Source organism: Theropithecus gelada, chromosome 9 (assembly GCF_003255815.1).
Source record: "Theropithecus gelada isolate Dixy chromosome 9, Tgel_1.0, whole genome shotgun sequence".
In the NCBI taxonomy this organism is placed as follows: Eukaryota; Metazoa; Chordata; class Mammalia; order Primates; family Cercopithecidae; genus Theropithecus; species Theropithecus gelada.
Genome location: NC_037677.1, coordinates 61,620,489 through 61,645,376, shown reverse-complemented (window position 1 = coordinate 61,645,376; position 24,888 = coordinate 61,620,489). Strand labels below are relative to the sequence as shown.

Below are 24,888 nucleotides of genomic sequence, written 5' to 3'. Positions count from 1 at the left end.
GCCAGTCACATTATAAACATATATTTACAGATGTACAATTTCAGAATTCTAATTGAAGAAATACAGCTTCCGGGGGATCCTTTAGGATCGATGTTCTTATTGCACATGGCTCAGCCCATCTAGGGACATCCACCAAGACCAGATGGTCGGGGTGTGAGGGCAGAGCACCGGGGCCACTGTGGGGAGGCACTCTGGCCACATCAGTTCTTATAATCTCTCTGGGCTGAGGTGGCCGCTTCATTGCAGGGTGGGACCTTGTTTAAAAACCAGATTTGACATTTCCTTACCAAACTTCCTTTCCCAGCAAGAATCCTATTTGTTGGGGGACTTTTAAAAAAAGAGCCGAGAGAAACTCTGGGAGGGTGGTTATCACCTCCTGGCTGGCAGCTTGGGGAAGTAAGGCTTTGGAAGACGGTGGGCTCAACGACACACTCACCGCCACAGGAAAACACGGTCATTCCAGAAGGCCCAGTGGAAACTGTGGGAATAAAGAAACCTCCCTCCTCCCCCTGGCAGCAAGTGCTGTTTTGAGCAAAATCCTCATTTGAAGGTGAGGGTAAGAAAACTATTCTGGTTCAGGTGTATCCCTTGTCCAAGGTACAAGAGGAGGCCTGGTGGTCACATCCACAGCGGGTGAAGAGAGGCACCCATGGGCACTGACTTTTCTTCAGGAGTTGAGGAGGCTGCCCTGGGGTCCCGGCACCACTGGCTGACTCGGAGGAAGAACCTTCTGAAATCCTTGGTGCAGGACTTAGGAAAAACCAGTGGCAATGATGGAGCTGTGCCCTGTGGCACCTATAAGGCAAAGCCCACTGAGGGGCTTAGGGATGGGGAAGTGGTTAGGCAGATCCTGGCCCCCTCTGCAGGCCTTCCCTTCTGTGGGCAGGGGGCTGGAGGGCTCCTGGGCACCAGGACAAAGAGCCCACTAGTGCTGCTCAGAGGGAAGGGGTGGTCTCACCCAAGCAGGTCCTTGTCGTGCCTCTCCTGTGACTCAATACTGACCTGGTACCTGCCTCCACGGCCTGCTCCTCTTCAGGTTAACCGTTATCCTGAGGCCTTCACGGGTTCACACTATCATGATTACTGCTGCCATCAAAACCAGGTTGGGGTTTCGGGGGGCCGTGAAAAGCTCTGACGTGACTCTCCTGACGCTGTCAGCTATAGCTAATGTCTAGCAAAAACATCACCAGGGTGCCTTCCCCAAACAGGCCTCATTTTCTAAAACATGGAAGAAATCAGCTCAACAACTTAACCAAATCCCTGCAGAGTTTAAAAAGTAGACTATATATATATATCTTCATATATGCCTATTTACATATAAATAGATATATATACATATACGCGCATCTATAAATTACATTCTATGGAGAGTTCTTTCTTCCTCCTCTCTATCCTTGGCCAGCGCCTTTGGCTTCTCCTGAGAGGTGGCTGGTGGTGGCTCCTGTGAGGGAGGAAAGGCAGCTGGGTGCCCCCTCCCCCAGCCCTTCCCACTGATATCTGCTGGGAGTTTTACATTCTACTTTCGTTGCCATGGTTTCTGTATCCTAGGAGAGAGCCGGTGCGGAGCCTCCGCCAGCCCTGGGAGGGAGGGAAGCAGCCTCATGGCAGGTTTTCTGTCTGTCCTAAGAGCTTTCTGCATTTACTGGGTGAGAGAGAGGGCAGCTGTGCAGCGTTCGGCCTCCAATTCCATTTTAATTTTGTTTCTTTGTATGTCTTTCCTCAAATATACAGTCCATCACCTTGGCTCAGTGCGTGTCACCAAAAATTCTCCAGGGATTTCATAGTCTGGGGAGGAGAGTGGCAACAGTTAGCTCGGCAGTCAGGCGGCACCGGCTTCTCTAGCTTACGCCATACAAGTAGCCCCCCTTGCCACTGCGCCACTGCACCACTGCACCGTGCTGCCTGCTCAACCCCCACCAACCCCACCTGCGGTCTGCCCTCCTGCGGCGGCACAGAGGCAGACACAAATGGCCTCTAGGCAGAGTCAGCTGTGGATCCAGGCTGGGAGGACACAGGCAAAGGAGGGGGTGGACAGGGCACCCGCACAGAGAACCTTCACTGCTTCTGCCCACACTTCTCTGGGCTTGGCCGAAGTGGCCATCTCTGGCAAACGCTGGGAGCAGAGCCCAGCACCCCCATTCGCCGGGCTGTAGGAGGGAGCCTGCTACGAGCAACTCTCATTTCCCCTCCACCCCTCCTGTGCTGAGCGGCTGCATCTGACCCTGAACTCATGACCTTCTGTTCCCTTCCTCAGACCGCAGGCGAGATGCCTGGGCAGGGCCGGATGCCTGTGGTTTCCACGCTGCCAGGTGTGGCGGCATTAGAGAGAGTGCCTGAGATCCCACCAGAAGGGGGTGGTCAGGGCCCACGGCCCCTCCCGCCGCCAAGCCTGCCAGCTCCCACCCACCTCGCGGCTGCCTGTTCATCTTGCTCCATTTCCTCCTCGCTGGAGGGATGGAGGAAGAGGAGGGCTCTTGGCCCACCTGTTCCCACATGGTTCTTCCTGGTATCAGGCAGGCAGTGTGCGTGTGGGGCTCTCTTGGGCCCCACAATATGTGATGGCCTGAATACCAGGGCATGGACAATAGTCTGCTGTGCTGGAGAAAGGGCTGTGCTGACTGATGGCTGGAGTGGACCAAGAAGCCCCAGGTGGCCCTCAGCAACAGTTTCAAGTTCCCACTCTGCCTGGCTCTGGGGTCCCCCACACCCCCGGAGCCAGGGAGCGAGACTGCAGGAGTGGGGGTGGAGAGCATCGCTAGAGGGCGGAAACCGACCTTGGTTTCTAGCAGGCCCCACAGCTGCCCAGTCTCTGGAGGCTGGAGGTCAGGCTGGGGACAGGAGTCTTTGCCACAATCACCAGGCTTCCTCCCTTTCTCCCCCTCCCTCCTCTCCTCATGACCAGGGCCAAAGCTGCCAGGAGTTGCAGGGTGGAGGCAGCCCTGGCTCATACTTGGACCTTGGTGGCGTGGCTGGCCCAGGACTATCCATGCAGGGAGGCCTGCACCTCTGACAGTCGGCTGCAGCTGGGGGTGCTCATCTTCTGTGCTTTGTGGTACATATCTGTGTCGCCAAAGTAGCGGGCCCGGTACAGCAAGCCTTCCTCTGCAAAGCAATGGGACAGGGTTAACACACACCCAGTACCTCCTGAAGCCTGCGAGGAAGCCTGCAAAGACTGGAGGGCGGAGGAAGGCTGACACACGCCCGGGGCTTGGGCAGGGCTGGCCTCCCATTAGGAAGACCCTGGAGGAGCAGAGACTACAGTCCTTCTGTGGGAGAGACTGACAGAGGTGCCTTTCTCTAGAATACAGTGAGGCCAGCCAAGGTAAGACCCTGTCATCCTGGTCAGGCCTCCCCAGGGTCCCACAGACGGATCCAGGAGCACAGTCAGGGCGGCCAGGGATCTATCCGCTCCAGTCTGTCTCTACACACTCACCTCTGGCAGCCAACACGCCAGGCTGATGGCAGTGATTTACGGGAACCTGAGGAAACCACAGGTGGCCCCTGGCTTCCAGCCCCAGGGAAACACAGGAGTGGAGACCAGCTCTTGGCTGGGAGGTGGCTTGGTGCAGGGCAGTGCCAGGGGCCGGGCCCTCAGAGCACAGGGTGAGCAGAGCTCTCTCCTTCTCCTGCTTTCCAGCTTCATCCCCAGTCACCTCCCAAATACAGCCCCCATCTTCCCCCCACACTCACTCTGCTGCTTCTCCTTCCAGCAGTTGTTCCGGAGGTTGGCGATATAATCATCCTCCACATTCCGCTCGACTGTTTTGAGGCTGGAGCCTGTGTACTCCTCGGAGAAAGTGTCTCCCACATAGTAGACGACACCCAGGTGGTCAGTGACTCGCCTATGGATGTGGCCCACGGACCTGGCCAGAAATACCAGGTTCAAAGTGGGTGCGGGTTTCCATGCCCAGGGCACTCTTAGGGGTGATGGGCCCCATGACAGGAGGTGCCGCACAGACCACACGAGTAGTTGGTTCCTTCTCAAACCAGAGCAGGGACTCGCACACTCCCTGAAAGGAGGGTCTGAGGAAAAGGCAGCGTCCTCCCACACACGTGGCCCAGACTACAGGACGCCCTGCCTTTAGACTCCTTGCTTACCACACTGCTGACCTGGGGCCTTTGGGGAGAGGCCCACCCTGGGGAACTGGGGACCTGGGAGGGAACCTGGGCTCCACCTCTGTGCCTCCATTTCCCCATTCATCCCCTAAGCCAATTGTTACTGAGGGCTTGCCTGCCTATCTAGGAGTTCCCAGTGTCGAGTTAAGAGGCTTAGGGACAAAATGACAGGAAAAGCTCCAGGGAGCCGTATCCTCCCAGCTCCAATCACAAGCTCTGTCAGCTGTGGGAAGAGCCTTGACACCCAGACAGGACCAGTGCTCTGGGGACAACAGTCCCTGCCCTAGTCCTCTGCTCCTCGCGTGTCTCCAGTTGCAGAGAAAAGGGCTGGCATCTGGCCACAGGGAGCCTGAGCCAGCGGCCAGGGTCCAGTGGACCGACTCTGCCCCCTGCTGGTTGAGAAGGGTCATTCCAGCTCCCAGCCAGAGGTGGCCACCTTTGGGGAGAGGGGGATCCAGCCACTGAAGCTGAGCACCCTGTGTAGCTGACCCTGGGCCAGATGCTGGACATCAATGAGGGGAGCTGACACCCTAATGGGTCACAAAACGTCCTCAAGTTCACTCCTGGCAGTTGAGACCAAGCATTCATTAAACAAATATTGTTGAGCATTTCTAATGGACCAGATATGTTATATGCATTATTCATTAATTTCCACAGCAGGTAGATGTTATAATTCCCATTTTATAGATGAGGAAACCAAGGTTACGTAACTTGTTTAGGGTCACACAGCTTCTTAGTGGAGAAGCTGGGATTCTAAGCCATGCTTGCCGTGTCTGACTCTAGTGCCCTGTTCTTTCCATAGCCTCAGGAAGCCCAACCAGAACCGAGGAGCAGAGGTTCTTCGTCAGGGTTGGCAGGGGAGATGGCCAGGAAGGAGTCACAAAGCTGCTGAAATTATATGCAAAACTCTGTATGGATGTGTGTGCGTGCATGTGTGCATGTATTGTGTGTGTATGTGTGCACGTGTAGCGTGTATGTGTGTGTGTGCATGTGTGCACAGTTCTAGGGAAAAGTTCTGTAGCTCTCGCTGCATTTTCTTAGGGGACCATAATCCTAAAAAGCTTAAGAGTCCTGGTTGAATAGAGAAAGTATATTTTATTGATTCGAAGCCAGGTTTCTGCATTATGATCATGCACTGGCTGGATCAGGATGCGAAAGAAGGCCCCTAACGGGGCTGAGAATCTAAAGCCCCTTGTCTGCCCATGGCCCAGCCTCACCCATGTACTCACGGTCTTGGGCTCAGACTGTAGGGTGGACTGGAGACCATGAGCTGGCTGAGAGCTGACACGAGGATCAGGATGAGGATAGGCATTAGCTGCACAAACACCCCTAGCCCGCCCTGGAGGGAAGAGCCAATGTCACTCTGCTGGACCTGGGTGGGGTGTGGCGTCAGCCATAATCACCACCAGCTCCCCTAGAACAGTGGACCCTGGGGAGACATGACACCACTCTGCCATTCCCTCCACGAGGCTCCAAAATACAGATGCTCCTTCACCTGACAGCTTTCCCAGATAAAAACAAAGCAGCAACTGGTGTGAAACACAGGAGGAAGTGAGATGTCTGCATTTACTTTTGAGAGCATGTCAAAAAAAAAAAAAGCAGCAAAACTTGCTTCCTCCAGGAGAATGGAACGCAGGGCTGGAAAGAGACATGCGGTATATACAACTTTTTGAAATTTGAACCACACAAATATATTACCAATGTAAACATTATGGCCAGTGTGGTGGCTCAAGCCTGTAATCCCAACACTTTGGGAGACCAACACGGGAGAACCATGTGAGGCCAAGAGTTCAAGACCAGTCTGGCCAACATACACCCCTATCTCTACAAAAAATAATAATTAAAATAAAATAAAAATTACCAATTAAAATTAGAAATAGCACTGGTCCTAGGTTGCAGAAAAAGCAAACAAACAAAAAAATAAGAATTAGAAACAAAAATTAACAAATTTATTCACTGTGTGATAATCTATGATGTTAAAAACTCTTCTGTTGTTAGATACAAAATAAAAAATCTTTGATCGGGGCAGTGGCTCATGCCTGTAATCCCAGCACTGTGGGAGGCTGAGGCAGGAGGACCACTTGAGCCCAAGAGTTTGAAAGCAGCCTGGGCTCAAACAACAAAGTCAGATCCTATCTCTACAAAGAATTAGCTAGGTGTGGTGGGGTGGGCATGTGGTCCCAGCTACTGAGGAGCCTGAGGTGGGAGCTTTGCCTGGGAGGGGAGGCTCCTGCACTCCAGTCAGGGTGACAAAGCGAGACCCTGTATCAAAAAGAAAAAAAAAAAAAAAAGAAAAGAAAAGGCTGGCATGGTGGCTCATGCCTGTAATCCCAGCACTTTGGGAGGAAGAGGCAGGTGGATCATGAGGTCAGGAGTTCAAGACCAGCCTGGCCAATCTGGTGAAACCCTGTCTACTAAAAATACAAAAATTAGCCGGGTGTGGTGGTGGGCGCCTGTAGTCCCAGCTACTCAGGAGCCTGAGGCAGGGGAATCGCTTGAACCTGGGAGGCAGAGGTTGCAGTGAGCCAAGACTGTGCCACTGCACTCCGGCCTGGGCGACAGACCGAGACTCTATCTCAAAAAATTAAAAAAAAAAAAAAAAAAAAAAATTGAATAAATATTGTCAGAGCAAAAGGAAACCCCTTCTGCCTTGCCAGAATTTAAAATGTGCTGCAATTGTCCACAATATTTTAATTTTAGCCAGCGAGCTGTTCTTTGATCTGTGGCATACAAAATGTGTTTGGAGCATTGGCTAGTTATAATTTTTATTAAAATTTTTTTTTTTGTTTTTTAAGACAGAGTCTTGCTCTCTTGCCCAAGCTGGAGTGCAGTGGCATGATCTCGGCTCACTGCAACCTCCGCCTTCCGGGTTCAAGCGATTCTCCTGCCTCAGCCTCCTGAGTAGGGATTAAAGGCACCTGCCACTACGTCCGGCTAATTTTTTTATTTTTAGTAGAGACGGGGTTTCACCATGTTGGCCAGGCTGGTCTCAAATTCCTAACCTTAGGTGATCTGCCCACCTCAGCTTCCCAAATTTTTGTAAATATGTTTTTTAAAGTATCTTTTGACTTTTTAGCAAGAAGAGTCGGCACCTATGTTGTCATCCTTTAAAATTCTCTCACTGGCGGAGCACCGTGGCTCACGCCTGTAATCCCAGCACTTTGGGAGGCCGAGGCGGGTGAATCACCAGAGGTCAGGCGTTCAAGACCAGCCTGGCCAACATGGTGAAACCACGTCTCTACTAAAGATACAAAATTAGCTGGGCGTGATGGCGGGCGCCTGTGATCCCAGTTAGTAGGGAGGCTGAGGCAGGAGAATCGCTTGAACTAGGCAGGCGGGGGTTGCAGTGAGCCGAGATCGTGCCGCTGTACTCCAGCCTGGGCAAGACAGCAAGACTTCGTCTCAATTTAAAAAAAAAAAAAAATTCTCTCAAAAACTTGAGAGAAAATAGCTGAGACCCATGGGAAAAAAAAGAAAAAAAAGAAAAAGAAAATAAAATTCTCTCACAGAGTGTAACTTTCCATTGCTTAGAGGATGTCACTTTGGCCTTACCAGCGAGCGGCCTGCATGGAAGCCTCACATCACCCTCAAGCCTGGCTGCGGGTGGGGTTTCTGCATTCCACTCCCCAGCCAGACCAGCAAAGCCGCGCTCCTGCTGGCAAAGTGGAGCACGGTTCCCTCATGTAGCGCCCTCTGTTGTCACTCAGCAGAATGCAAGGGAGGCCCAGAGGACTCCTTGGCTGAGAGTTGTGGGGACTCTGCTGGTCCCAGAATGGACAGTGTGGGAGGGAACTCCCTCCTCCAGGCCCCCTCCCTGGGATGGATCTGGTGCCCTCCCCACGCTGTTCCCGACGCCTTCCTCACTCACGTCACCCTGGTTGTCCCTGCGGTCCTGCCTTTGCTGGTAGGTATAGCGCATGCGGCCGTTGCTGTAGACGTGGACGTTACCTGGGGGTCAGAGGGGCTGAGTCAGGAGCCGGGGCTGTTGGGAAAGGGAGAGGCTGGCATGCCATCCCCACCATCACCCCAGGGATACCTGGCTGTGGGGAACTTACTAGAAGGGAAGCCGCCGCCAAAGAACATGTTGAAGAGGTCTTCAGGGGAGATGTCGGCCTCAAAGCCGCGGTGGAAATCCCCGTGCCCATGGCCGTGCCGGGCCGCCTGGCTCTTGTCATCGCCAAACTGGTCATACTGCTTCCTCTTCTCCGGGTTGCTGAGTACCGCATATGCTGTGCCAATGGCTGGAGGGGAGGAGGAAAGGTCAGGCTTGAGGATCCTGGGGTGCAGGGGAGGCTCCAATGGCAGCTGAGTGCTCACTTTTCTCAGGTACTCAAGCAGTGCTTTAGGAAGCAGACGTCCTTGGGGCGGGCAGGAAGCTGGGCCAGTGTTGGGAGGGGGCATGCAGGAAGACCCCTCAGTGGATCTGGGCAGCCTGGCTGGGTGGAGGGTAATATAGGCTCCTTGCTCTCTTCAAGACAATGGTCAAGCTTTGTCGATGTGCCAGGCCCCCTAGGAGCATGGCCTCATTTGCTTCTTTTTCTGTTTATTCTATTTTTTGAGGCAGGGCCTCACTCTGTCACCCAAGCTGAGTGCAGTGGGGCAATCATGGTTCACTGCAGTCTCATCTTCCTTTGCTCAAGCGATCCTCCCACCTCAGCCTCCTGAGTAGCTGGGACTACAGGCGTGCACCACCACACCCAGCTAATTTTTTGTATTTTTTGTAGAGATGAGGTCTTGCCAAGTTGCCCAGGCTGGTCTCAAACTCCTGGGCTCGAGGGATCCTCCCACCCTTGGCCTCCCAAAGTGCTGGGATTACAGACATAAGCCACCACACTAGGTCAACTCATTTACCTCTAAGAACAACCCTATCTCCATTTCACCAAAGAGAAAACTGAGGCTCAGAGAAGTGACTGCCTAAGCTCACACAGCTTTAACATGTTACAGAGCTGGGAGTCAAACAAAAGCAGGTGTCTCTTGCTGCAAGTTCTCTCTCCGACTTTATGAAAACCACCAAAAACCTCTTTCCTCATTTTCTCTTGAGGTGCCCAACAAGATGGGCGTCCCTTTCTGGAGGTTCTGTAAATCTGAAGTCATAGTCTGACACGCAGGCCAGACAGACACACAATATCCTTACTGTGAACTGGAAGGCAGCAGGAGCTGTGGGGAAGGGCTCTATGGAGACTCCTCCACTCCTGGTGATGTGGCCAGGGTGAGTCCCCCACTCTTGGGGGTCCAGGCCCCAACCACTATTTCCTACCTGGGCCTGGAGCCTCCCACCAGGGCCCCCTGGCCAGGACGGCTATGCCCTGAAGGATCCCAGCTCTGAGCTTCTCAGTCTCCCACTCTCTCTCCTCAAGCTGCCACTGTCTCCGAGGAGTGGTTCCAAGCCACATCTGATTCCCATCCTGAAACCCCTGGGAATAAGGAGGGCAAATCTTCTCCTCTGCCAATTCTGACCAGGCCTCAAGGCCAGAGCTGGCCTCTCAGTACAGTCGGAGCAGGTTGCAGGCAGAGGCTGGGGCTGGAGAAACATTCAACAGGGCTACCTTGCCTCCCTCCACTCCCACTCTCCTTCTCCTCCGGGGCTCCTGGGACACTGCACACCAGGTCTCGGAGTCTGCTCTGCCACAGGCTCTCCAACTGGCTATGGTTGTGGGTGCAGCACAGCACGCACCCTGCCCAGGCCAGTGGGGGCTAATCACCATGCTGTTTCCCAAGGAGGTGGATGAAGCGAGAATGAGAGAAGGAAGGAGGACATGGTGGGAATGAGAGAAGGCAGTGATGTTTGGGGCAATGAGAAATTGCAGTGCACACAGTCAGTACACGAGCGCCTGACAGGTTAAAAGAAAATGTAATGAATAAAGGGCAGCTTATGATTTCAGCCAGAAATGAAGCACCCACCCCTGAGCCAGTGGGCCCTGAAGCCAGAGACTGGCATGTCCCCACTGCAGGCCCCAGGTGTATAGGTATGGCGGGGGAGCTGGCTGTGGCTGCTGGTATTGAGGCGGCCACCAGGCCTGAGGCCCCTGACCTGGGGCTACCCTGCCCCTCAGCAGGGAAACAGTTACCCCAGTGGGCAGCTATGAGACTCCAAGACAGGGGAACACACACGGTGAGTCGCTCAATCACTGAGAATCCTTGGAGAAGCTACTAGAACTTTCTTGCCTCAGTTCTACTACTGTAACCCCAGGAAATGCAGAGGAAGCAGGGTCAGGAATGCTGCTATTTGAGCTCTGACAAACTCTACATAGCTGGAGGTGGCTACTAGAACCTTTTTCCCAGGAAGCAGCTCCCAAGCCTGGGCAACTTGGGCCTAAGGCCACTTCCTTCTGCACCCCACTTCCTGGGAAAGCTGTCTTGGTCCCTTACTCCCTGCCACCGACAGGAGAGGAACACACCGAAATGCTAGGAAAGCAGGGCCGGCTTACCTTTGAAAGCTTCAGTGGCACCAGGCGCGTGGTTCTTGTCTGGGTGGAATTTGAGGGCCAGTTTGCGGTAGGCCTTCTTCAGGTCCTCATCCGAGGCCCCTCTGCTCACCCCCAGGATCTCATAGTAATCTTTACATTGCTTGACCCTGGGGAGGGAGGGGAGTGTGGTAGGGGGTGCTCTACATGGGTCTGTGTGAGGGGGGCGAGGAACAGGCCGTGTGAGGCGCACAGCTCTAGGCAGGCTGCGGGGGACCAACAGGGCAAGGCTGACAGCTCCTTGGGTCAGTTGTGTGACATTAGGGACAAGGGAGCCACAGTGGACGCCAAATGTGATGCAGAGCTGGGCAGGACCACGGGAAACAGAAGAACACTGTCTGGATTCTTGGATTTAGGAGGGCAGCTGCAGGGTTCGCCAGGCCAATATCTATCTCCCCCTGTTCTGCTGACAATTTCCCCATGGGAGGAGCTCAGGAGGACTGTTGGTGTCCATCACCCAGGGTGGTGTCCCAAGCTCAGCCAACCGACTCTCCTGGCAATCTGAGTCTTTTTTTTTTTAATTTTTAAAAGTTTTTAAAATTTTAAATATTTAAAGATAGAGACAGGGTCTTCTAATTGCCCAGGCTGGTCTCAAACACCTGGGCTCAAGGGATCCTCCTGCCTCGGCCCCCAAAGTGCTAGGATGACAGGCATGAGCCACCATGCCCAGCCCAGTCTGAGTCTTGAGTGGGTAACATGAAGGCCAGAGGTGGCAGGTGACTGTTTACCCCAAGCACAGGGCCTAAAGAGACCCTAGTTCTCTTTTACCAATTCTTCCTCTCTGCGCCCCTGGAGACCTCCTGGTTCTTGGCCCGTTTCTAGGCCTTCCCAATCCCTCATACATCAGTTTCTATTGCCTACAATGGACCTTGCCGAGTCAGTGAAGTACAGATCTGGCCTACACTTTTATAACAGCAGTCATGCTCTGTCTCACACAGGCGGCCTCGGTCCTGAAGCTTGCCAGGAGCTGTGGGCATGACCCTGGGGGATTCCCAAGGCCAGCTGCTGGGAGACCTGGGGAGAAATGGGAGCTGGGAACGTCTAAGCCTGAGGAACTTTGGCTGGGTGGTCGCTGGCCTGGTAGCCAGCTGCTCTGCACGGGGCCTGCTCACAGTCACGGGGCAATAACTCTGCCTCTGGTCTCCATTCTACCCCACACAGGCTCTGATCTAAAAGGGTTTTTGTTGGGTGCTGGGCTGTGGGTTGGGGTAGAATCTGGAGGGGGAGACAAGGCTCCATCTCTGTTGACAAACAGAGCTGTGTAAAGACGCCTGGGGCCTGCCTGGCCAGTGGCAGAGGAAGCCGGCAGAGTCAGCTTTTCCAGCCTCTGCTGTGGGTCATCTTGGCAGGAGGGGTGGTGAAGCCCCAGTTCCCACACTGTATTCCTGGGCCTTGAGGGAAATAAGGAGAGGTCCTGGTGAACCTGGACACTTGGACCTTCTCCATCCACCAAGCCCCTCCCAGGGCCCTGTGCAGCCCACAGGCAGATGGGAGGTGGAGGACATGCTCCAGGAAGCCTCTAGATGTCCCCAATCTCCCCAGGCTCTGGTCCCTGCCCACCCGTCTACCTTTTCACAGCTGCAACCTGTTCTGCAGTGTAGCCTTTGGTGCTTTCTCCTCCAGCTTCACCGTTGGCCGAGGGGGCACTGGTCCCACCTGCTTTCCTGTGGGTGGCATGGGTTGTGTCTGTGGGTGGGGGCTGGTCACCGGCAGTCTGTGGTTTCTGGTTGAGGGACTCGATCAGGGCTGTGCAAGGCAAGGAAACTATTCAGGGCTCCTGCTCCAGCAGGCTGCGTGCCTCGCCGAGCGGCCTGCTGCTTCCCACTTGCTTCCCCTCCCAGCAAAGCCACCAGCTCCTGCCCTGATTAGGCCTGTGGGTGCTTGGGGGGGGCAGTCATCTACTCTCTTGAAAGCCACAGTCCTTAAGAGTAGGCAGGATAGGCTGGATGCGGTGGTTCATGCCTGTGATCCCAGCATTTTGGGAGGCTGAGGCGGGCAGATCACCTGAGGTCAGGAGTTTGAGACCAGCCTGGCCAATGTAGTGAAATCCCATCTGCATTAAAAATACAAAACTTAGGTTGGGCGCAGTGGCTCACGCCTGTAATTCCAGCACTTTGGGAGGCCGAGGCGGGTGGATCACGAGGTCAGGAGATCGAGACCATCCTTGCTAACACAGTGAAACCCTGTCTCTACTAAAAATACAAAAAGTTAGCCGGGTGTAGTGGCGGGCACCTGTAGTCCCAGCTACTCGGGAGGCTGGGGCAGGAGTATGGCGTGAACCCAGGAGGCGGAGCTTGCAGTGAGCCCAGATCGCACCACTGCACTCCAGCCTGGGCGACAGAGCGCGACTCCATCTCAAAAAAAGAAAAAAAAATACAAAAATTAGCCAGATGTGATGGCGGGTGCCTGTAATCCCAGCTACTAGGAAGGCAGAGGTTGCAGTGAGCCAAGATGGCGCCACTGCAGTCCAGCCTGGGTGACAGAGTGAGACCCTGTCTCAAAAAAAAAAAAAAAAATCCAGGCGCAGTGGCTCACGCCTATAATCGCAGCACTTTGGGAGGCTGAGGCAGGCAGATCACCTGAGGTCAGGAGACCAGCCTGGCCAACATGGTGAAATTCCATCTCTACTAAAAACAAAACAAAACAAAAAACCCCCCCAAAAACCAAAAAGCATTTAGCTGAAGATAGTGGTGGGCGCCTGTAATCCCAGCTGTTTAAGAGACTCGAGAGGCTGAGGCATAATTGCTTGAACCCAGGAGGTGGAGGTCGTAGTTAGCAAGATTGTGCCACTGCACTCCAGTCTGGGCAACAGAGCAAGGCTCTGTCTCAAAAAAAAAAAAAAAGTAGGCAGGATAGAGGTCTTTTTCTTTTTACATGAACAAAATTATGTTAATAAAACTTAACAGAAAATCTACATAATTCATGGATAAATCTGTAGTAATTGCCTTATTTTCCGGATAGTATACTTACATATATATTTCTTTTCTTAATAAATTTAGGCAGAATTCTGATATTCTGATAGTTTTCCAGAAACACACTTGGTTTTATTAATAAACCCTATAGTACTTTATTTAGAGTTATTTTTTTGTTTGTTTGCTTGTTTGAGATACAGTCTCACTCTGTTGCCCAGGCTGGAATGCAGTGGTGCGATCTCAGCTCACTGCAACCTCTGCCTCCCAGGTTCAAGCGATTCTCATACCTCAGCCCCTCAGCCTCCTGAGTAGCTGGTACTATAGGCACGTGCCACCATGCCTGGCTAATTTTTTTTTTTTTTGGACACGGAGTCTTGCTCTGTTGCCCAGGCTGGAGTGCAGTGGCATGATCTCAGCTTACTGCAACCTCCGCCTCCTAGGTTCAAGCAATTCTCCTGCCTCGGCCTCCCTAGTAGCTGGGATAACAGGCTCCCAGTACCATGCCCAGCTAATTTTTGTATTTTAGTAGAGATGGGTTATCACCATGTTGGCCAGGCTGGTCTTGAACTCCTCACCTCAAGTAATCCACCCATCTCGGCCTCCCGAAGTGCTGGGATTACAGACGTGAGCCACCATGCACGGCCTAATTTTTGTATTTTTAGTAGAGATGGGGTTTCACCATGTTGGCCAGGCTGGTCTCAAACTCCTGACCTCAAGTGATCTGCTCCCCCTCGGCTTCCCAAAATGCTGGGATTACAGGCATAAGCCACCGTGCCCTGCTAGAGTTCATTTAATACTGCTTTAATTGCCATTTCTTTCAATGTATTTGGTTTTACTCTGCTTTTTGCTTTTATGAATCTAACTTATGAATCCATTTTTTTCTACTGAACTCATTCAAATCTGCAAATATGTTTGCATTGCATCACATTTTGAATAAGTAAAATATTCAGTCCACAGCACTATGCCCTATTTTTAACATTTTCTTTTTTTTTTTTTTTTTTTTTTTTTTTTTTTTNTCCTATCCAAATCTTAACAAGGTTGTAGATACAGGTACAATTATTTTAAAATGTATATTTATTTTTTATTTTTTATTTTTTATTTTTTATTTTTTATTTTTTTTTTTTTTGAGACGGAGTCTCGCTCTGTCGCCCAGGCTGGAGTGCGGTGGCCGGATCTCAGCTCACTGCAAGCTCCGCCCCCCGGGTTCCCGCCATTCTCCTGCCTCAGCCTCCCGAGCAGCTGGGACTACAGGCGCCGCCATCTCGCCCGGCTAGTTTTTTGTATTTTTTTTTAGTAGAGACGGGGTTTCACCATGTTAGCCAGGATGGTCTCGATCTCCTGACCTCGTGATCCGCCCGTCTCGGCCTCCCAAAGTGCTGGGATTACAGGCTTGAGCCACCGCGCCCGGCCTATTTTTAACATTTTCAGACGGAGTCTTACTCTGTTGCCCAGGCTCGAGTGCAATGGCATGATCTCAGCTCACTGCAACCTCCGCCTCCTGGGTTCAAGCGATTCTCCTGCCTCAGCCTCCCAAGTAGCTGGAATTACAGGTGCACACCACCATGCTGGCTAATTGCATTTTTAGTAGAGACAAGGTTTCACCATGTTGGCGAGGCTGGTTTCGAGCTCCCGACCTCATGTGATCCACCCGCCTCGGCCTCCCAAAGTGCTGGGATTACAGGCGTGAGCCACTGCACCCGGTCAACCCTTCAGATTTTTTTTTTTTTTTTTTTTGAGACGGAGTCTCGCTCTGTCTCCTAGGCTGGAGTGCAGTGGCCAGATCTCAGCTCACTGCAAACTCCGCCTCCCAGGTTCACGCCATTCTCCTGCCTCAGCCTCCCGAGTAGCTGGGACTACAGGCGCCCGCCACCTCGCCCGGCTACTTTTTTTGTATTTTTTAGTAGAGACGGGGTTTCATCGGGTTAGCCAGGATGGTCTCGATCTCCTGACCTCGTGATCCACCCGTCTCGGCCTCCCAAAGTACTGGGATTACAGGCTTGAGCCACTGCGCCTGGCCCAGATTTTTAAGATCTCAAAGTAGTGAGTTTAACAGACTTGGCATGTTGAGTGCCAAGATGGGCAAAGTACCCTGCAAAGGGGACCCCGCTTAGCAGGACCATCTGTTTCAGGTGGGATCAGTCAAGAAGGCTTCCTGGAGGCCTTTGCTTAGCTGTAAAGAGGAATGGGGGAAATGAGTTTGCCCAAGGGGGACAGGGATGGTATGAGACCAAAAGAAATATCTGCTGTGCTCATTACTTGCTATTTTTCACATTTTTCAAATGGCTGGGCATGTCAAATGGCCTCTTCAATGTCTGGAGTCTATACAGGACATTAACTATCACCCTCGCCAGCATCATGGTTATTGAAAACCAAGCCCGGCCAGGCACTTGGGAGCTGAGGCAGGATTGCTTGAACCTGGGAGGCGGAGGTTGCAGTAAGCTGAAATCATGCCCTTGCACTCCAGCCTGGGCAACAGAACGAGACTCCATCTCAAAAAATCAAAAATAAAAACGAAAAAAACCAAGTCCACTGGGCGTGGTGGCTCACACCTATAATCCCCGCACTTTGGGAGGCTGAGGCGGGTGGATCGCCTGAGGTCAAGAGTTCGAGACCAGCTTGGCCAGCATGGTGAAACCCTGTCTCTACTAAAAATACAAAAATTAGCCAGCGTGGTGGCAGGCGCCTGTAATCCCAGCTACTTGGGAGGCTGAGGCAGGAGAATTGCTTGAACCTGGGAGGCAGAGGTTGCAGTGAGCTGAGATCATGCCACTGCACTCCAGCCTGGGCAACAGAGCGAGACTCTGTCTCAAAAAAACAAAAACAAGCAAAAACAAGCCTGTGGTTCCTGCAGATTAAATGAGGAAGGGCCCAAGTCTCTGGCAGCAGGTCCCTATGTCCATTTATTCCAGGCACAAAACCAACTCTCAGAAACCTGTCAGGCCTGGGCCCCTGTGCCCTGGGTAGTAAAATCCTAAAGCCTCTGACAACCTGACCAGCTGGGAAAACAGGCATCTGGATCACTGCAGGGATCCAGCATCCCTCTGTGCTGAGGAGGGACAGCAGCACATCCCAGAACGGTCCTCTGCTTCCTTCAAACACGCCAGGTGCCTGCTGGCCTGAAGACACCATGCTGGGTGCCACACCCACCAGTGCAATGCACTGAGGTCTGACCCAAGGGGCTGAGAGCCAGTCTCACTGGGAACAGAGTATGGGGCTCCAGTGGAGCACTGCTGCCCTGGGCTGCTGCTGCCACACTGCGAGCTTGTGTGATCTTGCTGAGTCTTCAATTGGGAAATCCAAACACAGGAGCTCACAGCCGGGGTTGCTCTGAATAAGGGAGGTAGGCTCCTGCAGCAAACCCTGAGAGGGTGCCTGGGGAGGAGTAATAGCAACAATTATTTTTCTTACCCAGTGATGTGTGTCAGGTGGGTACCTTCACAGTGATCTGCATGTATTAGTTCATTTAACTGCCACAGCAGCCTCCACTGTAGGAAGAGGGCACTGTGGCAGACTGCTGCCATGACCACACAGCTGGTTAGGAGGCAGAGAGGGCTTTGAACCCCAGGAAGTCCAGAGGGGCCTTTGAACCCCAGGATGTCCAGCTCCAGGATCCATGCTCTTTTTTTTTTTTTTTTGAGACGGAGTCTCGCTTTGTCGCCCAGGCTGGAGTGCAGTGGCCAGATCTCAGCTCACTGCAAGCTCCGCCTCCCGAGTAGCTGGGACTACAGGCGCCTGCCACCTCACCCGGCTAGTTTTTTGTATTTTTTTTAGTAGAGACGGGGTTTCATCGGGTTAGCCAGGATGGTCTCGATCTCCTGACCTTGTGATCCGCCCGTCTCAGCTCCCAAAGTGCTGGGATTACAGGCTTGAGCCACCGCGCCCGGCCGCATGCTCTTAACTATGCTGCTATCCTGGGCCGCACATGTCTGATGGGGTGGGGGTGGGGGTGGGGATCGGGGACAGAGATCCAAGCAAAAGCAAAGAAGAGACATTAAATTCAGAAAGGCCCAGATTCAAATCTCAGCTCTGCCATTCCTAGCAGTGTGACCCTGGCTGATCTGTGATATCTCTCTGAACCCGGTTTCCTCACTGTCGTGGTGAATGAAATGAGATAATGTGTGTAAGCACCTGGTGCAGAGTCTGACAGAGAGTGAAGGTTCAAGGCTGATGAAGTGTCTGGCCATGGAAGTGGGCTGGCCAGGGAGGTGAGGGGACCTGTGGTGGGGGGTGGGGAGGAGGAGGGCTGGGTAGCGGGGGAGTTCTGAGGCTCAGGAAGGCAAAGGCTCAGTGCTCAGCAGGCTCTGGACCCAGTAGTAACCACGAGATTTCAGGCCATCCTAGATACCAGGTCCATGCCAGCTACCAAGGGAATGGCAAGAGAAACCAAAAGATGAAGAGATACTGGTCAGGACAGGGCAGGAGGAGGAGGCAATAGGCTGTTTCCTAGAGCTTTTCAAGAAGCTCTTTATTTCAGTTCCTCTGGAAGCTCCAGTGGCCCAGGCTGAGCCTGGCAGATCCTAAGGGCAAAATAACCAGTTATTCAACTGCCAGAGATGAGCAGGAGCACTAGCCAGGAGATAGGACAGGCTCTCTCTCATACCTCTCAGAGAAGATTCTGGAAGCTTTTCAGGGCAGTTACAGGGAATCAGCCACTCTAATTTCCCTACAGTACAGAGAGAGCCCAAAGGAGAATGGGGTTGCCCTGGGTCACATGGAAGCCTTCTGCTTGAGTTGGAAATTAAAGATTTCTGGTTGCTGGCAAGTAGGGTCTCTCTTCTGGCCTGGGAGATGTGACAGCTTCATGCTTACATCCCTCATGGCACAGAGGCTGACAAGCAATGTCACAAAAGGAGACAGAACAGCTTAATGTTACCTTGGTTCTGTCTCTTCTCAGTAAAGCTGGCAGACCTAGAAAAGGAAGGGAACTCGGTAAAAGAGAACAGAGCTGGGGTGGAGAGGCACCTGAGGTGGAGCTGAGAGGATTCCTATAGCCAAAGCCACTGAACCCAGACTAGAGAGTTGACTTGGCCGGGCGATGGTTCACACCTGTCATCTCAGCACCTTGGGAGGCCAAGGCAGGAAGATGGATTGAGCCCAAGAGTTCGAGACCAGCCTGGGCAACACAGGAAGACCCTGTTTCTATAAAAATAAAACAATTAGCCAGGTGTGGTGGCACATGCCTGTGGTCCTAACTGTTTGGGAGGCTAAGGTGGGAGGATCACTTGGGCCCGGAAGGTTGAGGCTGCAGTGAGCTGTGATTGCGCCACTGCATTCCAGCCTGGGCAACAAAGTGAGACCCTGTCTCAAAAAAAAAAAAAAAGTTAGACTCCCCGACAGGTTCAAACCCAGCTCTGCCACATGCTAGAAGAGTCATCTTGGACAAGGTAACTTAGCTTATCTGTGCAAAACTCCATCTCCATCATACAGGCTAAAAGAGGAAATGAGTGAATGCCGGCAAAAAACTCAGCCCAATGCCCAGCAAATACAGTGTTGTCTCTGACTGTGACTTTGTTAGTAGGTGAGTAGCTGAGTTTCTGGGCTCTATGTACCTATGGTGCTTATAGTGAGTCAGAAAAGGGCCTGGGATTGGAGATGGACAGTTCTGGGTCTTTGTTGGCTAGCCATGTGGCCTTGCCAGGTTATCTGGGTCCTCAGTGGAGAGAAGATCCCTACTCTCATAGGAGTGCTCTGAGGGGTAAATATGATTCTGTGAAATACAGGGAATGGAAGAGGGCTGAGTGCACGGTGGGGCTCATGAAGGTTGACTGACTTGAAGGGAACAACCCCACCCTGGACCTTACCAGCACCAGAATCTCTCTCACTCCTGGACTCTGAATGCAGAATCCCTCAGCAACCCATCTCCTTTTCCTGTGGGCTGGCTTTCCCAGCTTGGCCTTCCTGACTTAGCCCAGAGCCAGCCATTTCACAGAACGTCTGGTAGCCTGAGCTGCAAGGAACCTCAGGATCATTGCAGCCAATCCTCTCTTTGTATGCTGGGGAAACTGAGGCCTACAAATGCTCTCATGAGCTCCCTGGGAAACCTGGCACCTTCCACATTTGTTACAAAGCCTTAGTCAAAGCCAATGGCTACCAGGCTGCCAGCTGCTGGATAAAACTCCCAGAAAGGGACGGACTGACTGGCTCCACCATCTCTAATCTGTGACCTCCCAGCTTAGGGCTACTGCTCTGCAGTTTAACTCAGTGCCTCCTCGTCCCACCTCCTGCAGCAGGAGTTTCAAGTCCCCTCACATCCTTTTTGCTGCAAAGGCCAACAGTGTGAGGTCCCTCACCCTTTCAAGGTTGCTCTGAGCCTCCCCTCTCTGCCCTTCCACCTCTCCAAGACCATCCTCTCCCCATGCTCTCGATCCTTCCCTTTTCATCTCTCAACTTGTCCTTTTCCCATGTGATGCCTGCGGCATCACACAGGGCTGCTCGCCACCTGGTGCCATACATCTCCACGGCTACCTGGCTGCTGCCCTCTCCGGGGACTGCCTCTTCTTGTTGCTCCATCTCACTCTGTTGCTTCCTCTGCCTTTGCCTGTGGGCTTGCCATTGTGCCTGCAGCAATTTTCTCTCCATGGTCTACACTTTCCCACAGTGACCTCAGCCATGCACAACTCCAGTGAGCTCCAGGGAATAGACAATTCCACACTTTCACCTGTAACCTAGAGTGCTCTCCTGAGTTCCAAGCTGACAGCTCCTTTGGCCTGTCCCACTGGCACCTCCCACTCTGCTCATCTCTTCCCATCCCAGTTCTTCACCCTGGTTTCTTCCTGGTCACAGGGGCTTCAATTCTGATCCCCCAGCATCCCATCTGATTCTCCTCTGCAGCCCTCTCTCACACAGGCCTGGTGCCTCTTTTCCAGGGACCTTAGCCTTATCCATACTGCCTTGTCCCAGGCCCTCAGAATAGCCAACCTGCTCAAGGCAATTCTCTCTCATTGGCTTCCTACCTTGAGTCTCTCTTACCTCTCATTAACCCTTCATGCTGTTCTCTTTTAACAACAGCGCCCTTACCTTATTCCTGCTATCAAAAACCTCAACGATTTCCTCAGTAACTACAGAATAAGGTGAAAATATCTTGGTCTGGTAGAAAAGGATTTTTATGATCTGGCCCCATTTTATTTTCCAAGCTTAATCCTCTCTGTATACAAACTACCATCTCCACTGCCTCTAAATCTTGCTACACTTTGATCTCTTCCCCCAAATCTTACAACTTTCAGCTCCCCTGACTTCTCCCAGGATGCCTTTACTCAAGTCTCACACCTTCCTCCAAAGCACAGTTCAAATGCTAACTCCTGTCATCCCCAAAACATTCCCTCGCCGTGAGATAACATTATTTTTATGCACTTGCTACAGCACTTACCACACTGCTTATAATTTAATGTTCAGGAGATTGTCCTCCACACCTCCTCCCCACCATCAGACTGTGAACCCATGGATGATGGGGACTGATTTTTTCACGCCTGTCCTTAAGCCCTCGGCATCAAACCCTGGGCTTATTTTTTGTTTAATCACAGTTCTGCCTTGTAATATTTATTTCTGTAAGTTTGTCTCTTTCACTAGATTATAAGCTCTTTTGAGGTGAGGGATCACATTTTACCAATCTTGCCAGCACCAAGCAGAGGACTTTGCAAACAAAACAAAACATAAATGATCTTCAACAAAAGTCTGCTGCATTGAATGAGCATCTGGGATAAGCCTAAACCCAAAGCAATAGACTGCCACCTAATATATCTGTATTACTCCCCCTGGGGAGGCAGGGAGCCGAATGGGTAGCCCTGCCCTCTATTTTTGAAGTAAGATCTTTCCCTGTCCCAGACCTAAACTAATCCCAGGTCCTTGTCAGCTCAGTGGAGGGCTGCAGATGGTAAAGTTTACACAGATGCATAAGGCGTATAGTCTCATAGTCTTTGAAGAAAAGCACAAATATGACAAATATGCAGGCAGGTGATTCTTCTGTCTCAGCAAATTCCAGAGCCCGAACCCGAGAGAGGACACTCCTTCAAGCTCCTGAACTGGTGTAGGGGGCCTGCTGACAGAAAGATCCCCACAGGCCCTGTGGCCCATTCTTTCTTGGCTGCCAGGTCCTGAGCCCGCAGCAGCATCAGTGTCAGGCAGAATTCTGACAGCTGGAGGGCCCACGCCCCACCACAGAATACGAATTAATTCATAGGGAGGTTCCTCGAGCAGGTTATCTCAGGTGTCCTGACAAATACAGCCCGAAACCCTCTCCAAGGGGAGGCAAACAGGCCAAAGATCAACCTGCAAAAGTCTGGAGGGAGGAAAGTTCAGCAGTCCAGGCTACCTCTTCCACCAGCCTCCCGCTTCTCAGTCTCATCAGGCGGGCAAGGGCTGGTTAGGAGGCTGACTGCTGTTCCTCAATTTCATTTCTTTTCTTTCATAAACATTTACAGAGTCACAGAACTTTCCACTTTCTAGCTGTGTCATCTTGGGCATCCCTTACCTCAGAGATTTTCCTCACCCATAGAATACAGATAACGATCTTTGCTCTGCCTCCCTGACTGGCAGGCTCAAGTAAGGAGGCACAGGCGAAGGAGCTTCCTAAACTGCAAAGCCCTATGGGTATTATTGCCAATCACATTATCTGCACCAACCCTCTAATCTTCCCGAGGAGGAAACCCAAGCTCAGGAAGGTCACGTGGTAGCCGTCAGGATGAGACTGGGGCCTTCGGAGTGCCTGTTATTCCCTGACGGTTTACTAAGTGGTGATCACAAGCACCACCCGGTGTCTTTCTCACCTCTAGCTTGGATTAAGAAAAACTCCTTGGAAAACTTAGGTTAAAGGAAAAAGAAAGGGTTCCCGGGTGAAGCGAGGTGATGAGTTGTAAAGTCAGCCTCACTCTTCCCTGCCTGGCTCAGGAGCCTCCTGTCCAGGGTCACTCAGCAGCCTCGGCGTCCACATAGCCGGCTGCCGCTGGACTCCTGCGGGCGATGGAGGGCTGGGGTGGCTGAGACCAACACCTCCCACCAGGCCACACACTCCGAATCTCATCATCAGGAGGAGTGAGGCAACCGGCCTCAGGACAGACCGTCGGAAGCGGCGGACTGGGGTGGGTGTAAAGGCCGGCTAGCATTTTGGGAGGGTGGTCCCTGACCCTCAGCCCGAGACGTGAAAGGCAGTGAAGATACGGAAGCGCCTTTCCCTTGCGCTCGAAGGACGGAAGTCTCTCCCTGTCTAGCGCTCATTCTCTCCCTCAAAGGAGTTATGTTTATTTTCCTGAACTATGATACTTCCCAGGCCGGCTACTGGCCTGGGCCACCGAACGGCCCCTTGGGAAAAGTAGTTCGAGTTCACTTCTAGGTAAGTTCCCTTCGTCCTGGCTGCCCGCGCGTTTCATTCTCGGAGACCTCAAATCCCAGCGGATTCCGCGAGCACCCCTAAAGCTGAAGTCTCGGGCGCCCGAGTCTCCAGATGGCTCGCATCCCGCAGAGGAGCGCGAGGGAAAAACTACGCCTCCCAGCAGCCACCGCGCGCCTCAGTGCGCAGGCGTAGCCGCGCCTCGCCACCCCTCCCCCTCCTCCAACTGCTCCAGTCGGTCAGTTCCCGTGTTCCCCCCATCAGTTCTAATGTCCCCAGTCTCTCCGACACCTCACACTCACCGCGAACTCGCGGCGTCGGGTACAGCCGCTGTGCCTTCTCCAGGAAGCGGAGCGCCCGGTCGGGCTGGTTGCTCTGGATGGCCTTGAGGGCGATGCTGATACAGCGCTCAGCTTCATCCTTGTTGGATTCCATGGCGGAACCAGAGCGCGGAACCAGGGAGGGGGAGGCCGGGCGAGCGAAGGGCTGCGCCACCCGCCGGCGCGTCGCGGGCAGGCGGGCGCGGAGTGATGACATTCACCCTCCGCCCCTCCTTTCCCGAGATTTGAGCGAGGGTGGAGGCGCTACCGTATGTTTTCTAAGAAAGGGACGGCTGGCTTAGGTGTCAATAATGGTGCATGCCCAGATTCCATGTTCCGGAGGTCTTAGAGTTGAGTATGCACCAACCCTCTAATCTTTCCGAGGAGAAAACTCAAGCTCAGGAAAGTCACGTGGTAGCCGTCAGGCTGAGACTGGGGCCTTCGGAGTGCCTGTTATTCCCAGACGGTTTACTAGGTGATGGTCTATATACGTAACGTAACTATATACGTTTCAGACGAAGGTTATTTATTTATTCACTGAACAGATACTGAGTGCCTACTGTTTGTCAGGCATGGTTTTATGGTTTTATGGGATACAGGGGTGAACAAAACAAAGCCCCTGCTCTCATGGAGCTTACATTCCACTGTGTGTAGGGTTAGGGGAGCTCTGCAGATATGTTCAGAAAGTGATAAAAGCGATGAAGAAAAATTATGGAAAACACAAGGATAGAGAGTGGGAGGTGCTATTTTAAATAGTGCGATAAAAGAAACCTCTCAGAAACTGTCATTAACAGGTACCAGAATTCAGGAATGGTAACAAGTAGATGTGACTGGAAGAAGGGTGGTCAGGCCGAAGGAACAGCAAGTGCAAAGGCTCTGAAAAGGGAATTTTCTTGGTGAGTTATAACAGGATGAAGAAGGCGAATACACTCTAGAGAGCATAAAGATTCTACTATAGGCCGGACGCGGTGGCTCACGCCTGTAATCCACACTTTGGGAGGCCGAGGCGGGTGGATAACTTGAGGTCGGGAGTTCGAGACCAGCCTGACCAACATGGAGAAACCCCATCTCTACTAAAAATACAAAATTAGCCGGGCATGGTGGCACATGCCTGTAATCCCAGCTACTCGGGAGGCTGAGGCAGGAGAATCACTTGAACCCGGGAGGAGGAGGTTGTGGTGAGCCAAGATCGCGCCATTGCACTCCAGCCTGGGCAACAAGAGTGAAAGTCCATCTAAAAAAAAAAAAAAAGAAGAAGAAAGAAAACGATTCTACTACAGAGTGTAATCCAGTTCTATCATTATCCCGTTCTTCGAGGGCTACCACTCCAGTGAAAGCAATCTTGTGAAGGTTGCCAGTTACCTCCACATTGCCGAATCCCCTAGTCATCTGTCAGCCCTTACATTGCTTGGCCTTTCGGGCAGGATTTGGTAAGAGGCTACTACAGTAATCCAGATGAGAGTCAGGAAGCTACTATTATAATACAGGTGAAAATTAATGGTAACTTGGATACGGGTGATGGCAGAGGTGGTGAGTAGTAGTAAAATTCTGGATACATTTTGAAGATAGAATGACGCAATGGATGTGGGCTGTGAGAGAAAGAGGATTCAAGGATGATTCCAATGTTTTTGGCTTGACAACTGGAAGAAGAGAATTTCTATTTACTAAAATAAGGAAATGGAAAAGACTATAAAAGGAGCAGTTTGGTGGGGGAATATTAAGTGTTTGATTCAGTTTATGATGCTTTTTAGAAT

At 52.2% G+C, this 24,888-nt stretch overlaps 1 protein-coding gene across 8 annotated transcripts; it reads right to left on the bottom strand.

Moving 5' to 3' along the window:
* DNAJB12 (DnaJ heat shock protein family (Hsp40) member B12) lies at positions 1–23,588 on the bottom strand. Of its 8 annotated transcripts, none has more exons than XM_025397070.1 (9): positions 23,117–23,588; positions 12,149–12,326; positions 10,545–10,690; positions 8,172–8,357; positions 7,985–8,064; positions 5,346–5,455; positions 3,687–3,863; positions 2,951–3,102; positions 1–1,785 (listed from the first exon to the last, which is right to left on the bottom strand). In XM_025397070.1, the coding sequence occupies exons 1-9, from the start codon at positions 23,349–23,351 to the stop codon at positions 1,736–1,738; spliced, it is 1,314 nt and encodes a 437-aa protein (XP_025252855.1). In that variant the 5' UTR covers positions 23,352–23,588; the 3' UTR covers positions 1–1,735. The 8 variants fall into 8 exon arrangements, with proteins under 8 accessions (XP_025252855.1, XP_025252856.1, XP_025252857.1 ...); XM_025397071.1 differs by having other exon boundaries at positions 2,957–3,102; XM_025397072.1 differs by having other exon boundaries at positions 3,005–3,102.
* Positions 23,589–24,888: the final 1,300 nt, after the last annotated feature.

Excerpts from the sequence above, each read along its gene's own strand:
- DNAJB12 (XM_025397068.1), bottom strand. The coding sequence starts at position 23,351 with ATGTCATCACTCCGCGCCCGCCTGCCCGCGACGCGCCGGCGGGTGGCG. Across the intron at positions 12,327-23,116 it reads CCCGACGCCGCGAGTTCGCG|CCCTGATCGAGTCCCTCAAC; the intron begins GTGAGTGTGAGG and ends TGCCTTGCACAG. Across the intron at positions 10,691-12,148 it reads CAGGTTGCAGCTGTGAAAAG|GGTCAAGCAATGTAAAGATT; the intron begins GTAGACGGGTGG and ends CTCCCTCCCCAG.